Raw genomic sequence first — 15,220 nt, forward strand, 5'->3', positions numbered from 1 at the left:
CAGTCATAGGTCATAAGGTCATGGGGGAAGATCTTGGTTTGTTCCTCATTTTGGAGCAAACTGCAGCAGTCTGCATCGAATGAACCATGCCCCGGTCAGAACATAGACATGCAGATGAGATCATAAGTCTATGGACCTTACTAATCATTGTCCCTGCCTACTTAAATTTTAGTTGCCTTCTTTTTACTTGGTGATCTGAGTTCTGGGTATTTGCCTCTCTTTATAAAACATTCCTAGCTGCTAGGAGCAGCTAGAGCGTGTGGAGTTTGCTCCATATTGCCAGATTTAGCATCCTGCAAACCTTAGTTTTCACTTTAAGAAGGCAAAGTTCTAGTTCTTTAGGCCGTGAAGATAGATTTGAAAGTGTGAGGCCATCTGCGATATAGTCATCGTCTTGCTCAGCTCAATGCATTTTCCATGAGTAGTCTAACAGAAGCAGGATAAAATACATAAAATAAGCAAAGACAGGCAAAAAAAAATCACGCGGCAATGTTTAAATCAACATTCTTCTATGGCTAACGCTTCTTGTGTCTCTGACGAAGGGCGCTCTGCAGTCCACAGAAACTCCTGACACGAGGCACCTGTGTTAATTCAGAAGGTGCGGCCGGGACAAATGTGTCCGCGCCTCCTCGCGCTGGGACTACACTTCCCAGCATGCCTCGGGAGGCGCTGCCGGTGACGTCACGGGAAGTGAAGCGCAGAGCTCCTTCCGGTAGTGCGTAAGCCCCGAGCGGAGCCGAGACCCAGCGGAGCCTGAATCCCAATAAGACAAGATGGCCGGGCTGCCCCGCAGGATCATCAAGGTACCCGCTTCCCTTCCTCCTCTGGCCTGTCCCCACCCCCTTGCCCCGCTCTGCCCTCAAGCTGCGCGCAGGCCTCGCCGGGCCTCACGCCTAGGCCCGTGGCCGCTGGAGCCCCGAGGAAAGCGCTGAGGGCAGCGCGGCGCTTCCGGTGAGCGGGGCAGGCAGGCAGGCGGCGACTTCGCCCTCCTTCCTTCCCCCGCTGCTGCAGGGCGCGGGGGGCGAGGCCGGCCTGGTGGCGACAACAGCAGGAGCCATCGCCGTTCGCGGGAGGGACCAGCCGGTGCGCGCCTAAGGGGCGGCGGCGGCGGCGCCTTGCGAGCATCTGCCTGCCGGGAATGAATGGGAGCCGCAAGCAGGGCGGATGGAAGGCGCCCCCCCCCGCCCCCTTCCGGGCCTGGGTTCTGAGCCGCGCGAGTCACGGCGCTGCTGGTCCCCGCCCTCTCCGCCGCAGCCGGCGCCCCTGCCTCTGCTGATCCGCGGCAGGGCGAAGGGAGGCGGCCGGGGCGGTCTCACTCGCTCGCCCTCTCGCACGAACTAGGCGGGTGTCGGGCGAGACCTGGCGGTGGCCCAGGCAAACTGGTGGGAAGCGGCGCACGACTCTCGCATGGCAGCCGACGGGAAGGCGCAGCTTTGCCTAAGCCTCGCGTCGGCTCTCAGGCAGCAGCAGAGTCCACTGCTGGCTCACCTTCTCACGAGGTTTGGCCAGTACGGTGGTGGTTCCCAAGAGCGCCGGCCCATGCTTAGCCAAGTCTCTCTCCACTCCCCACATGCGAGCTAGGTTTTGTTGGGAGTGCCATTTTTTTTTTTAAAAAAAATCTTTTTTAAAGGGAGAGGGTTGCATCCGTTGGATCAGAGTAGGCCCATTGGCGCCAACGTGGTATATAGTAGCTAGAATGTTGGGCCTGGGAGACGGGGGTTCTAGTCCCCAATTCACTGGGTGGCCATAGGCTAGTCACTGTCTCTACACCTAGCCTACCTCTCAAGGTAGTTGTCAGGATGAAATTGTAAGAGGGCTGAACTGTGCACATTACCTGGACTTGAGCACCTTGGAAGAATGGTGGGGTATGTAATAAATAAAATGAGGTTAGTTAGGTCCATTCATTTCTACAGGTATGAAAAACACTGGATTTGGCCCAGAATGTTTTGATTTTATGCTGCCAGATAAAACACATATGCACGTATGTCTCTTGAGTTTTTGGGTGCTATCATGTTTAGCGCATTATGGAGCACAAAAATGGTCATGAAATTGTATTGATTTTTCTTTTCACGTGTAGTTAAAAGTTAAAAACAGGAAGTATCTGATTTAAAATAAAGAGCTTCCAGAACTCACGCCCTTTGTGTGTTGATACTATCACTGCTACACTTTCAGCAGTGCGCCCTTGATATGTAATTCTGAGTTTTCAGATTATGGTTTACTTGATCTTAACAGTGCTCTGAAAAGGTCAGTTTTCTACAAGGCTGTGTTTTCAATCAGATGCCTTGGATTCCAATAAGTGTTGCTGTGGAAAAGATTTGTATGATTGAGACATTGTGCTCGGTTCTTAGTTGTGCAAAGAACTGCTGCTAAATTTATATTGTTGAAAGTTCCAGCCAACTTGCAACCCTAAATTGTACTTAAGCAGGGGGTTAGGTCTCACTGAGGTCTGTGGAACATGGAGTAAACATGTTTAGGATTAAGTAGTTGAATGAGCAACAGAGAGGGGGGGGGCTTTTGTGGACATGTTCTGCTTGTGAGCTTTGCAGAGGCATCTGGTTGCCCACTGTCAGAAACAGGATGCTGAGCTAGATGGACTATATGTCTGATCCAGCAGGCCTCTTAGGGTATTAATGGGAAACTTGGCATTGATTTACCTCAGTTTTATTGAAGGAAAAACATGTAATGTTCTACAGTCAGTATGCTGAGAGAAATGTTCACTATAGTATGAGTAAATTCATTGTGTAATTACCTTATTTTTATTTTACATACCCATTTGACTTGGAAATAAGTCACACTGAGTTCAGTGGGATACACTATCAAGTGTGAAAAGGGATGCAGCTCAGATTCAGTTCTGCTCCTTGTTACATAGAGAAACAAAGAGCTACGCAAGTTACAGAAACTGCGCAACTAACCATGAAAGACCTTAGCTTTTCCACTTGATAGGATATCTCACCAGGCATTGATTTCAAGCCTATCAAAAATTGAAACCGAAAGCTGATATTTCCTAGAAAGTGATTTCTAACCTAAAACCAGACTTATATCAAACTTGAACTCTTAATTTGTAAACAGATTGTATACTTGTGTTGCTCATGTATGGAATCACAAAATAAATGCTAAACCTAAGTGAGTCTTGTTACAAAAACAAGGCTGGAAAATTTACAGGAATCCAAAATTTTACCAAGAGACAAAACAGGGTTGGAAAATTTACAGGAATCTGAAATGTTAGTAAGAGACAAATAGTTCCCCAGCTATACCCAAATAATTTTGAAAGTGGCAAATAGGCAGAGCAGTTCAACCCCCATACTCAGGGTCTTGCATCAGTCTTAGCACTCAAACTCCCCCTTCTATCAGCTGAATATAAGGAGAGCTGCCAGTGGCATCCCCTCCCCATGGGAAACCCCCAAAGGGGGATTTATGGAGCCCTTGATTAACCATCTCAAGGAGTCAGTTGTAGTTGCAATTCAACATACCCATCCAACATGGAGCAATGACTCAATATATACTGTACACTAATTTTTGTTAAAAGGCTTTCTAGTCAAAAAATAGTTTTTAAAAACACACTCTCAAAAGGACTTGAGGCACAATCCCAACTCCCACAGGCTTTGCTGAGCAGCAGGGCCACACAGCACTGCTGTTCATTGTAGCCACCATGGAAGACTGAGTGAGGGGCAGAACCATCAGGCCTGATGTTGTCAGTGAGATCCACTCAGGATCCAATGGATCCTGGGCCAACTCAGCCCCTTTGCCCGAACACCTCATTTTAGTAGCAAGTGGCTTTCCTTCTGTGTATTGCAGAGAATGTAGGAGAGAGGAATTGGGTATTTTATCACCTCCATCATCATCATCATTACAAAAAGCAGAAACTCTATTGTAAACTAAACAAACTTAGGTCCTTTCTTTTTTTCTCTCTGTCCTTCCCTCCTTTTGCTCTGAGGCACAGAAATGATGCATGAGGGCAGCAACAAGCAATGGCTGGCTAGTAGTAAGCCAAGCCAAAGTTTGTGAAACCTGGTTAATTGGGGTATGTGTGAAGTTGAGATCTTGTGATGTGCATCATCAGTTTGAAAGGTAGGACACAGTATAAAAATATAGAATTGTACACAGGGTTCAAAATTAGCAGGGTGCCAGGCGCATATTACACTGAAAGGTTCTCCATTTGCAAGCACCTCAAAAAGTCTGAGCGCAATTTTTTATGCCTGGCTGACACTCAAGGATTACTGAAATATATGTGCTTTGAAGCTTCAAAGTATAGTGGTACCTCAAGTTACAAATGCCTCAGGTTACAAACGCTTCGGGTTACAAACTCCGCTAACCTGGAAGAGTTACCTCGAGTTGAGAACTTTGCCCCAGGATGAGAATGGAAATCGTGTGCCAGCGGCGCAGAGGCAGCAAGAGGCCACTTTAGCGAAAACGCGCCTCTAGTTAAGAACAGTTTCAGGTTAAGAACGGCCCTACGGAACGAATTAAGTTCGTAACTAGAGGTACCACTTAAGAATAGACAATATGTTAAGGAATTTAACAATAAAGAGTAGAATGTTTTAAAAACTGAAGTATGGTACCAATATTTTTATTGTAAATATCTAATTAAATATGACTAAGTGGCTTAGTCTTGCTGACCACATGACCTGGAAAAACTGTATGCGGAAGCGGAGAAACGCAGGCTCCCTCTGCCTGTAAAGCGAGATGAGCGCCACAACCCCAGAGTCGACTTAATTGTCAGGGGTCCCTTTACCTTTACCTTTAATTAAACATGTATTAACAATTTCTTCTAAAAATGTGATATTAACAGTGTGTCACTTATGTGAATTGTGCATTAGTTCATGCTTATCAAAATAATAAATTAAAAGTGTTGCCGACACTTTTCCCCCATGGCAACTAGACATTCTGTTTTGGCCCACAACCCAGGTTCCAGAAGCCATTTGGCTCCTATCTTTTCTATCCCAGTTTCTAACACTGATTGTACAGGCCACACCAGGCAGAAGCTTTTGTTATCCTTGTCAGTACTAAACTGTAGCATATTAATCTATTTGAGAATAGTTTTTCTTTTGGCCTTCTGTATACTAGTTTGTACATACGGTAGTTCAAAACCACTAAACTAGCATTTCAGTGACAAGTCTTATGTAGCTAGTCAGTTTAGTGACAACACACAGATATTTATTGTAACGTTCTGCTGCTCTCTTTGTTTGATCCCAGATCTTCTGGGACTGAATGGCCTTGTCACCGTGGCTGCACACTAAGCAGGTTTGGGCTTCTTTGCATGAGTACAGTGAGTTTGCATTGGAGCAATTGCCAGCACTGGCACAGATCACTGACCTGGAACTTGTAGGGTTTCAGTATCAGTAGTATTTTTAACACATTTGATTTCAGTGATAATAGATCCAAGCTGGACTGCTACTCTATAATTTATTTGAAGGCATTAAAACCATATATAGAAACACCTTGCTGTTCTTCCAATACCTCTCCTTAGTTCTCCAAGTAACTTTTATATAACAGTATGTAAAATTTGGATATGGTGTACTTCAGTTGCAATTGCAATAATAATATCCTACCTATCACAAAATTTCTGGGGCTTTTGTAGAGTATATTTAGAAAGATGACTGCAGACATGCTGCCTCACTGGTCTTTTTAGCCTAAATGTTACTGTGCCTATTTACTCCAGTGTGTCCTGCAGCAGGATTGCAATTTGAAGTGTTTGAAGACTGTGTCAGAACTCAAGAACAGACCCATGTAAATAGGAAAGCAGACCTACAGTCACCCTGCCCAACAAGCAAGAAAGTTGAACATCAGTTTACCCAACATTGTTCTCTCACTACAGTACTTGCTGCAATTTAAACCTATTTATGCAGCATGAAAGTAGCAAGTTTCTTTTCCTTTGAAGTGCCAGTTTGGAAGGTTAGTTTGGTTTGTTTGTTTAACTCTAAAAATGTTGAGACATATTCTGTAAATCAGATATGCCAAAATAAATATGACTAGGTATCAGATATAAGTATCAGTGTTGTGGGAGGGAAAGATTGTCTCCAGTAGTTTTTCTCAAATGAGTTGGGAGGAAACAATTTTGGTGTGGGGCTTGTGACTCAGATTGAAGTGGCAAGAAGTAAAATGGGCTAATGACTGAGCAAGTGAACAGATGATCAGGAAATAAGATCTGCAACTGTCTTTACTCATGTATGACAGGTGTCTGGTAATCTCAATCTCTTTAAATGATTTTTGACTACTGGCTGAGATCTAATAATAGCTCTGGTTCCTTTAAAAGTTACAAAGAGGTGTGGAAAAAAGGCATCAGATGTCATAAAGGCAGTGAGCAAAGCTGAGAGAATGCTCCGGCAGGAAATTGAAAAGTGTCTTCATTCTTGTTCTTCCTACACCTCTAACATTGGTTGTTGGCATCAACAAACTGCTTGGTGCTGTGGAACACAAAGTTGTGCAATCTGTACCTAGAGGGCTTGCAGTCTGAATCTGATGGTAGAGGACATGACGATGAACCAGTGAGAGAAGGAAGGGGATGATGAAAGTGTAGAGCTTAAAGTGAGCCAGGAAAAGCTTTTATGGAAAAAGTCATTTAAATCAGTGATAGGAAGGAAGGGAGAAAGAGAAAAGGCTGTCAGTAATGAAGACAGTAAAAGAAGGGACATGGATAGTGTGAGAGTTTAGGAGGTACATGAGTTTGTTGTTGTTGTTGTTGTTCAGTCGTTCAGTCGTGTCCGACTCTTCGTGACCCCATGGACCAGAGCACGCCAGGCACGCCTATCCTTCACTGCCTCCCGCAGTTTGGCCAAACTCATGTTAGTAGCTTCGAGAACACTGTCCAACCATCAACATGAGTTTAGGAGGTGCATTTTCTCCATGTTTTTTTCTTGGGATTGGAATATATTAAATACTTTGTTAAAACTAAACCTCACTGCTTTAAGAATATGAATGGGTTGAGTACAGTTTGGTATACAGTATTTATTATAGTTAATTGAATATTTGTTTTTAGCCAGATAAATGCATTATTCAGACAATAACTGGGAAAATACGTATGCCAGCATCCAAAGAACTATGACACTACAGTGGTACCTCGGGTTAAGTACGCTTCAGGTTAAGTATGCTTCAGGTTAAGAACTCTGCTTAAGAACAGAAATCGTGGTCTGGTGGCACAGTGGTAGCAGGAGGTCCCATTAGCTAAAGTGGTGCTTCAGGTTAAGTACGCTTCAGGTTGAGAACGGACCTCCGGAACGAATTAAGTACTTAACCCAAAGGGAACTATAGACTTCTTTCTGTCAATATCAGTCTCCTTGCCACAAGGAAAACTGCTTGTGAAACCAAGTGGACTTTCCAAAACAGTTCATGACCTGTGTGAGAATCACAAATCCACTGGGCCTGGCACAAGTGCTATGAGGAAAAGCAGCTCTTTTGAGTCTGAGTCAGTGTCAGATATGGAGCTACAAGTTATTGCAGCTCACAGTATCTTAAGTATATCTTATCTTTTGTTGTTAACACTGTAACAAAACAAAAATAAGTTTTTACTTCTTAGTCTCAGGGTGCAAACTAATGCACACTTACTGTATCTGAGCATAAGCTCCATTGAAGTCAATAGGACTTATCTCTGAGTAGACAAGAACTGTTTGCAACTGTTTGAGGATTCTTTGAGACAGGCCTGGGAAGCAAATATCCTGTTGATGTAATTTAAGAAATAGCAATGGATCTCGGTATTCTAAAAACAATGAACACTTCTGCTATACTGAATCTGCAGTCCTAAACTCATTAGGGAATGAGCCCCATAGAACATAGTGAGACTTATTTTGAGTAAACATATTTAGATTGTGCTGCTGTTCAGACTTGCAGCCTGATCCTTTATAGAAGTAATAGTCAATGCCTGACATCTAACAGTGTCCATCCATCAGTGAATGAGTTTCCCTTCGCCTTCTCTTCCCTTCAGCTAAAGTTTATTTCTCTAGACAAAACCATTGTCTGAAAAATAATTCATAGCTTGAAATACTGAAGTTTCATTTTAAACTTCATGGACATCAGAAAAGGGTTTATATGAATTGAAACAGGTTTTCCACAATTAATGTGCCTTGCTTTTGTGTGGGTAGTTTTCACACATTCATCTCACTTGATTCAGAAGATGGAGGAAGCAAGAGAATTCAGACCACGTTGTCTAAACATTGCAGGAGTGATGTGCTTGGCAGATTCCCAGATCACAATTCTGCACCAAATAGCTCAAGATATTCTGTATTTTTTTATACCAATCCAAGGTTACTTGTTTAGTAATGCAGCAAAACACAATCACACTGTTATCAGCACTAACATTACTATATTTGCATCTTGTAGTGAACTGATTTGTAGTGGCATGAAATTGCTGCAGAGCAAGGTTATCTGGAGTTTTGGAGTATGTTGTCAGCAACGTGCTGATGACACACAGATCTACTCCTCCTTACTGCAGGTGTAGCAGTGGATGTGCTGGACTGTTGTCTTGGATGACAGCCAACAAACTGAAACTCCTATATGGACAGGGATAGCCTAAATTCTGTTGATTAGTTTCCATGCCCAGTTCAAAGTGTTGGTTTTGATCTATAAAGCCTTAAACATCTCAGGACCACCTCTCCCCATATGAACGGATCCAGACCCTGTAATCATCATGTGAGGCTATTTTTTGTGTGCCTCTTCTACAAGAGGATGGCAACAGGAGAACAGGTCTTTTCTGCACTGGCTCTCTGTTTGTGGAATTCCCTCCCCAGGGGCGCTTGCCTGCATTGCAGGGGGTTGGACTAGATTACCCTTGGGGTAATGTTAGAAACTGGGATAGAAAAGCTAGGAGCCAAATGGCTTCTGAGACCTGGGCTGTGGGTGCCAAAACAGAATGTCTAGTTGCCACTTGGGGGTGACAACACTTTTTATTATTTTGATAAGCAGGAACTAATACGCAATTCACATAAGTGACACATTTTTAGCATAAATTGTTAATACATGGTTAATTTGGTGTTTACAATAAAAATATTGGTACCATACTTCAGTTTTCAAAGTACTCTCTACTGCTTAACATACCGGTATTGTCTATCCTTAACATATACTTTGAGGCTTCAAAGCACATACATTTCAGTAATCCTTGAGTGTCACCCAGTCACAAAAAATGGCACTCATACTTTTTTAGGTGCTTGCAAATGGAGAACTTTAAGTGTAAAATGCACCTGGCACCCTGCTAATTTTGAGCCCTGCCTTAGGGTCCTTTCCAACTCAACAGTTCTATGATTTGTACAGTATATCTTTCGGGGCCAGGCAAAACATTTGGAAGCGGAGTTATTGGTTGTGTTTTTGTTTTATTATGTATTTTGTGTTTTCATTTTGTATTTTTATGTTGTGAACTGCCTTGTGAACTTTCCTGGTTATTTATTTTTCCTGCTGATAGAGACATCACAACATGATAGAAAGATGCTGCACGTCAACCTCATCTAAATATAGCAATATGAAACTAAATTTACTAAGTGATAGCTGGACCTGTTTGCTTACATAATGGAATATAGGAAGGGGAAGTGTTTGCAGTTCTTGGTGCTGGGTTAATAGAGTGTGCCTGCTTCTTCAGACTTCTTGGTTTATTGATGTCTGAAAAGTTAGATTCACCAGATGGGAAGTTAATATTCTGAGGGTTTGGTAAAATGTACTGGGAGGACAACAACTTATATACTTCCTTTATCCATGGATAGCTGCCCTCTTAGAGGAAATAGTATGTGTGTGTGTGTTCCACTTTGGTTTTCTTTCTCTTTCAGGAAACCCAGCGCTTGCTGGCAGAACCTGTTCCTGGAATAAAAGCAGAGCCAGATGAAAGCAACGCACGTTATTTTCATGTGGTCATTGCAGGCCCACAGGATTCTCCCTTTGAGGGTGGGACATTTAAACTTGAACTATTCCTTCCAGAAGAATATCCAATGGCAGCTCCGAAAGTACGTTTCATGACCAAAATTTATCATCCTAACGTAGACAAATTGGGAAGAATATGTTTAGATATTTTGAAAGGTAAGTATTTTGGAGCCATGATAAGCATGACATATCTTTCTCTTCCATGCGTTTTTCAGATTATTAAAATAGTTGAAAGATTATTTCATATTTTGGTTATCTTTTATGGGGTGTGTGTTTTGTATTTGAAATGTTGCTTTAGTACTCTCTAACTTGCTTCCTCAGACAAATGGTCTCCAGCTCTGCAGATCCGTACAGTTCTGCTATCAATCCAGGCTTTGTTAAGTGCTCCCAACCCAGATGATCCACTAGCAAATGATGTAGCTGAGCAGTGGAAGACCAATGAAGCCCAAGCCATAGAAACAGGTAGTGTGCCCTTACTCTAGGCTAAAGAAAATTGAGTTATGTATAAAATTTTTGTCCTGCTTTTGGTCCCAGATGCAGAAGCCTAAAGTATCTTACAAAAATAAATCTTTGTAAGAATCACTCCAAGTCATACATACAATAACTCAAATACTGTAAATATGAAATACATCCAGCCTTTTAAGTCTGGGAGACAAAAGAAATGCATTGTTAATGATGTGCATGCAATTTGTGCACATGGTTTTTGTTCTGTAAAGAAATTGCTGTGGGGAGACTTCGCAAAGGGAGAAAGCACAGGGGAGGTTTAACAGTTTCTCTTCCTGTACAGTGCCAATGAAATTTCCCTCTCCAAAGCTGCTATTTGCATTTCAAAGGTCACATCTTGGCCATATAACTTGTGCAGTCTTGGAGGCCTACTTTCTAGTCTACGAGAGTGGGCGTCACCATGGGGTTATGGGCAAGTCTGACCTCTAGTAGACTTTTTCAGTTTCTTGTATGAGTGTGTACATAGATTTATGTGTGGAAACTTAACAAGTGAGAAACCTATTGGTTGATAAGTTGTCTCTTGTAAGCGGGTACTGCCTTTGCATCTGATATGCATAAGAGTCACACAATCAATGTACCATATGTTGATTGTAAGTGTCGCATTATTGATGTGAATTTGTAAATGCCTCTTTAGCTCTATAAAGATGAGGGTGCAAAACTCTGGAACATTTGGCACTTGATTCATTTTATTATATGTAGTCCTCAGGAATAGCCAAGATGCTAATGAGTTTTGGGCAAGAAAGGTGGGAGGGAGTAGAGAATTCTGAAGTTAGATGCTTTGTTGTCTAATACATATTTCTTTTCTCTTTTCAGCCAGAGCATGGACTAGGCTATATGCCATGAATAATATTTAAAATGTGCTCTGAATCAGTGTGCATCACTTTTTCCTGTTCTGCCAAGACCTCTTCCTTTTTTCTTTTTTTTGCATTTAATGGACACAGTCTTAGAAAACATTACAGAATAAACCCCAGACATCAGTTCTTTGGTGATTTAAATGCATACTAGCAAATCTGTGTCTTGTCCTAATTCACTCCTGTTCCGCATGAGCAGAGGCTAGAAGTATCATCGGGATTGTTTGTGAAATTGTTTAAAAGCAGTAGCACATCTCTGCTTTTAATAAGTTTTCCCCATCATGAGTTAAGTGTAAGCACTGTGAATGAAAGTAGTCAGGGTTAGCTGCAGGGATTTTTGTTCTAATTGTGTGGGCTCTTCCTCCCTTTTTTATGGTGATGCTAATTGTATCGGTTAAAGCAGCTAACCAATTATACTCTAGAATATGCCCTCTAGCCAAGTCTAACTTAGACGCTGTAGATGGACAAGCTTGGCTGTTTGAACAAAAATGGGAACATTAAACATCCATCACTAATAATATTGTGATTCTGCTGTCAAGTGTAAAAACCCTCCCTTCAAGGAAAAAAAAAGCTTGTGACCATTTTGTATGGCTGTCTGAAAAATCTTCTGTAAATCTTATGTTTTAGTAAAATATTTTGTTATTCTACTTTGCCTTTGTACAGTTTGTTTTGCTGTGTTCTTTTGTTCACTTTTCAATTGTGACAATCATATTTTTTTTAAATGAAGCCAGATTAGAACACTTTGATTTTCATCAACCTAACAGATGTAGTGAAATATTGGATCCCCTCCCCGACCTGTATTCATAGGCCATGCCACATTAGTGTTCATAATATTTCTTTTGTTTTTAAAAAGCCTCTGATAAATGTAATTGTTATCAGAGTCTGTTAGATGCATCATTAATGTGTTTGTACTTGCAAAGTTAAGTACCACTGAAGCAGGAAGCTAGCAAAACAAACAGTAATTTTGGGTGTATGTGTCTGTCTTGTGCTATGTATTATCCAGTATCGGAATACATTTTAAAACAACTTGGATCTTTTTATTTTATTTTTTTAAATCCTCTGCATAAAATGAGATGTTAACAGTGCAGGTAAATTGGTTGCTAAGGTATTTACAACTAGGCTTCTTAGCTCTAGCTGTACATGCAATCTTTAAGCTACTACTTTCTTGACCCATTTCTTCATTTGAAGACGGAAACTTCTTATTTCTTAAGCTATCATGCAAAAATGTAAATAACTCATGGGAGCATATTTTGATCCCAACTTCTAACTTCTGTATTTCTTAAAATTTCTTTTCTTACCCTACTTCTTTGCCTTGACCACCTTTCTGATATCTCTGCTTTCCATGTGGCCAGTGTAATGCCAGCTTGGCATGGGGTAATGTCTGTCTTGCAGTTTGGGGGGTGGGGGGAACAGTATTGAGGTCCATACTTTTCTGCCCATCATACCTATTCTAGCATCTTCTAGGGTTTCTATAGAATGTGGTGTATGTATTGTGCTCTTATGTAAGATAAAAAAAATATCTATTAAAATCACATTTTCAACAGACAAAAATGCTTTTAGTGATGGTATTGTCAGAGTTGACTGCATTATAGCATGATAAAAGGCTGATAATCTGCTTTAACATGAGAGAGAGAGAGACCATCTCAAAAATGGTTTCTAGGCTTCCAGCTAGTCCTTGTCAACTACCAATGAATAACACCACTGTCTGCCGTCGTAGAAAACTGATTGTGTTATTCTTCTCTAACACTTGACAAGCGTTTAAGTTCTCATATGGCAATGACTAGAATGAACATAAGCACATGCATAGTGGTATAATCTCTGACTACTCAAAAACAAGTCCCACTCAGTTTAATAAAGGTTATATTAAAAATGCTTATGTTTGCAGCTGTAGTTTTTTTTTTAGAAAGAAACTTGAATACCTGCATAGCAAATGGCTTTAAAATGCTGCCACTGTGAGATTTATTATTATTATTATTATTATTATTATTATTATTATTATTATTATTAAAAAAGACCAGACAGCATAAGCTCTGGCTTTGTGTATGTCACATTCTGGAATAAAACCAATGGAAAAAATATCATAAAACCTGTTAAAAAATGGTACACAGTAGCATGCTGAAGTCAAGTACATATGGCAACTACATGGTTGGAATATTGCTTAATGTTCAAACATAGGGCATAATTTAGCAAGTTATACCAATTTCAATGGGTTACAGCTTAACCCTAAATATTTTTATTTGCTGTAAATCCCACTGAATTCAATGGACATTATTCCTGCATGAGTGCACATAGGATTGTAGCTTTGAACACATGCTATATTTATCCTATTGAAATAAATGGGCATTGGAGGCGCTTAACTTTGGATTGTGTCCTTTCTAGCCCTGCATAGGTGGTAAATGTCTTTAAATGTGTACAAATAACTGTTGAATCTATGCTGTGCACTAGAGAGGTGTGTATACTCAAATCAGTTGCCTATGGAACCGTACCTTGTATTAAAAACTTACTAAGTTTAAAATAGGTGCAAAGCAGATGTATATCCAATTGTAAACTAGGCATGCTATATTTTTTCCAGGTGTGCATTGAAAAACAGCTCTTGTGCCAAAACCTGGGAGTTTAGGCATTGCTTTAGGACTGCAGTTGAGTAAAATATCCAAAAGCCCCTCTGTGTTCTGGCTCTAAATGTTGAGAGCAGTAATTAAAGTAACTACAAGGGTTGGTTTTGAATTTCCATTTTCCACCTGAATCTTTCTCCTAATGAAGTGTAAACATTAAGAACTAGACTTTTATCCCTTAAAAAAAAGTCAAGGAATGTGGCTAAAGAGTCACTGAAGGTACTTGAATCTGTGTTTTATTGAATTAACTTTTATCTGTAAAGGAGTTCTAAAAAGACTATCAACAATAAATAGGTCATGTTGTTAGGTACGTCTCAGCTGGTTGGAATTGTCCCAATGTACTAATAAGCCAAGTAGAATTACTTACATATGTTTGCTTTATGATAGGGCTAGGTAGAAAGATGGGGTTCCTTTACTGAATTACAGTACAGGTGTTTCATATTAATCTTGGTGCTAATAAATATTCAGGCCAGTTATCTGGCATGTGTACTGATGTATGAAGCCTTGGCTTAAATTAAAACCATGTTCATAACTTTTTTCCTTTAGCTGATAAAAATATAGTTCTTGTGTGTGTTCTTGAAAGAAGGAAGACCCCAGTGACAAATAAATCCATGCTTTGCATGGGTAGTTTTACAAGAGTAAACATATTGAATATCAAGTGTAATTATGGCCTAAAACAATGTGAATGTTATGCTTTTAAATGAAGCATATGCCCAGAAAATTATGGTTACTGTAAAATCTTCAGGTCTAATACGGTTAGAAATCATGTATATCTGATCTAATCATGTATATATGTACATTCCTCCTATGTTCAGGGTTATTTTTTAAATGCCTGATAGGTTATAGAATAGAATAGAATTTTATTTACGGCCATAGGCCCATACAAGTAAAAAAACCACATAGATAGGTTCTGTTTAACATCTTTTGACTGTAATGTTATGACACTGAATAAAAGGAAGAGTGATTATTCATTATACAGTGAGCTTCTCATTTTAAAGATTGGTATTCGCATAGTAAATTTTCAAGCATATTTGTACAATGAAAAAAAATGCAAGTTACCAAATAATCTCTCCCCTCACGAGAAAAACTTTCCATGTGACAAGAAGTCCTATCCTTTTCAGAAAGCACACTGGTTCATATTGAAGTTTTAGTGGCCCAAAAATGTTTCCCTATTTTGTTTAGGATACTTCTGTTGTGCCATCAGCAAAGTTTAAAATCAAGTGCACCTAAATACAAATACAGAAATCTAAAATGAAAACTAGAAGTGCAAAATTCAAGTTACCTCAAAAAATACATAAATTTAAGCTGAAAAATAACACATCCTGAGAGCCTAAGAAGTTCTTTGCTTTGTAACAGAAATCCACCAGAGTTGGTGCCAGCTGAGGCTTTTGGGGGACAGCATTCCAAAGTTGGCAT

At 40.5% G+C, this 15,220-nt stretch overlaps 1 protein-coding gene and 1 long non-coding RNA gene across 2 annotated transcripts; both read left to right on the forward strand.

Annotated features, from left to right (window-relative positions):
- The first annotated feature begins 681 nt into the window (after positions 1–681).
- Positions 682–11,839, forward strand: UBE2N (ubiquitin conjugating enzyme E2 N). Its single transcript, XM_033161542.1, has 4 exons — positions 682–803; positions 9,747–9,993; positions 10,159–10,299; positions 11,155–11,839. Exons 1-4 carry the CDS (start codon positions 774–776, stop codon positions 11,193–11,195), a joined length of 459 nt encoding a protein of 152 aa, XP_033017433.1. The 5' UTR covers positions 682–773; the 3' UTR covers positions 11,196–11,839.
- Positions 11,840–14,588: 2,749 nt separating this feature from the next.
- LOC117053625 lies at positions 14,589–14,780 on the forward strand. The gene is made up of 2 exons (XR_004427423.1): positions 14,589–14,643; positions 14,712–14,780. It is a non-coding gene; the product is annotated as an uncharacterized LOC117053625 (long non-coding RNA).
- Positions 14,781–15,220: the final 440 nt, after the last annotated feature.

The sequence above is a fragment of the Lacerta agilis genome, chromosome 10 (assembly GCF_009819535.1).
Source record: "Lacerta agilis isolate rLacAgi1 chromosome 10, rLacAgi1.pri, whole genome shotgun sequence".
Lineage (NCBI taxonomy): Eukaryota > Metazoa > Chordata > Lepidosauria > Squamata > Lacertidae > Lacerta > Lacerta agilis.

Bases quoted from the DNA above. Each gene is read 5' to 3' on its own strand.
- UBE2N (XM_033161542.1), top strand. From the start codon at position 774: ATGGCCGGGCTGCCCCGCAGGATCATCAAG. The intron at 9,994-10,158 runs GTAAGTATTTTG...TTGCTTCCTCAG, and splicing joins ATGTTTAGATATTTTGAAAG to ACAAATGGTCTCCAGCTCTG. The intron at 10,300-11,154 runs GTAGTGTGCCCT...TTCTCTTTTCAG, and splicing joins AGCCCAAGCCATAGAAACAG to CCAGAGCATGGACTAGGCTA.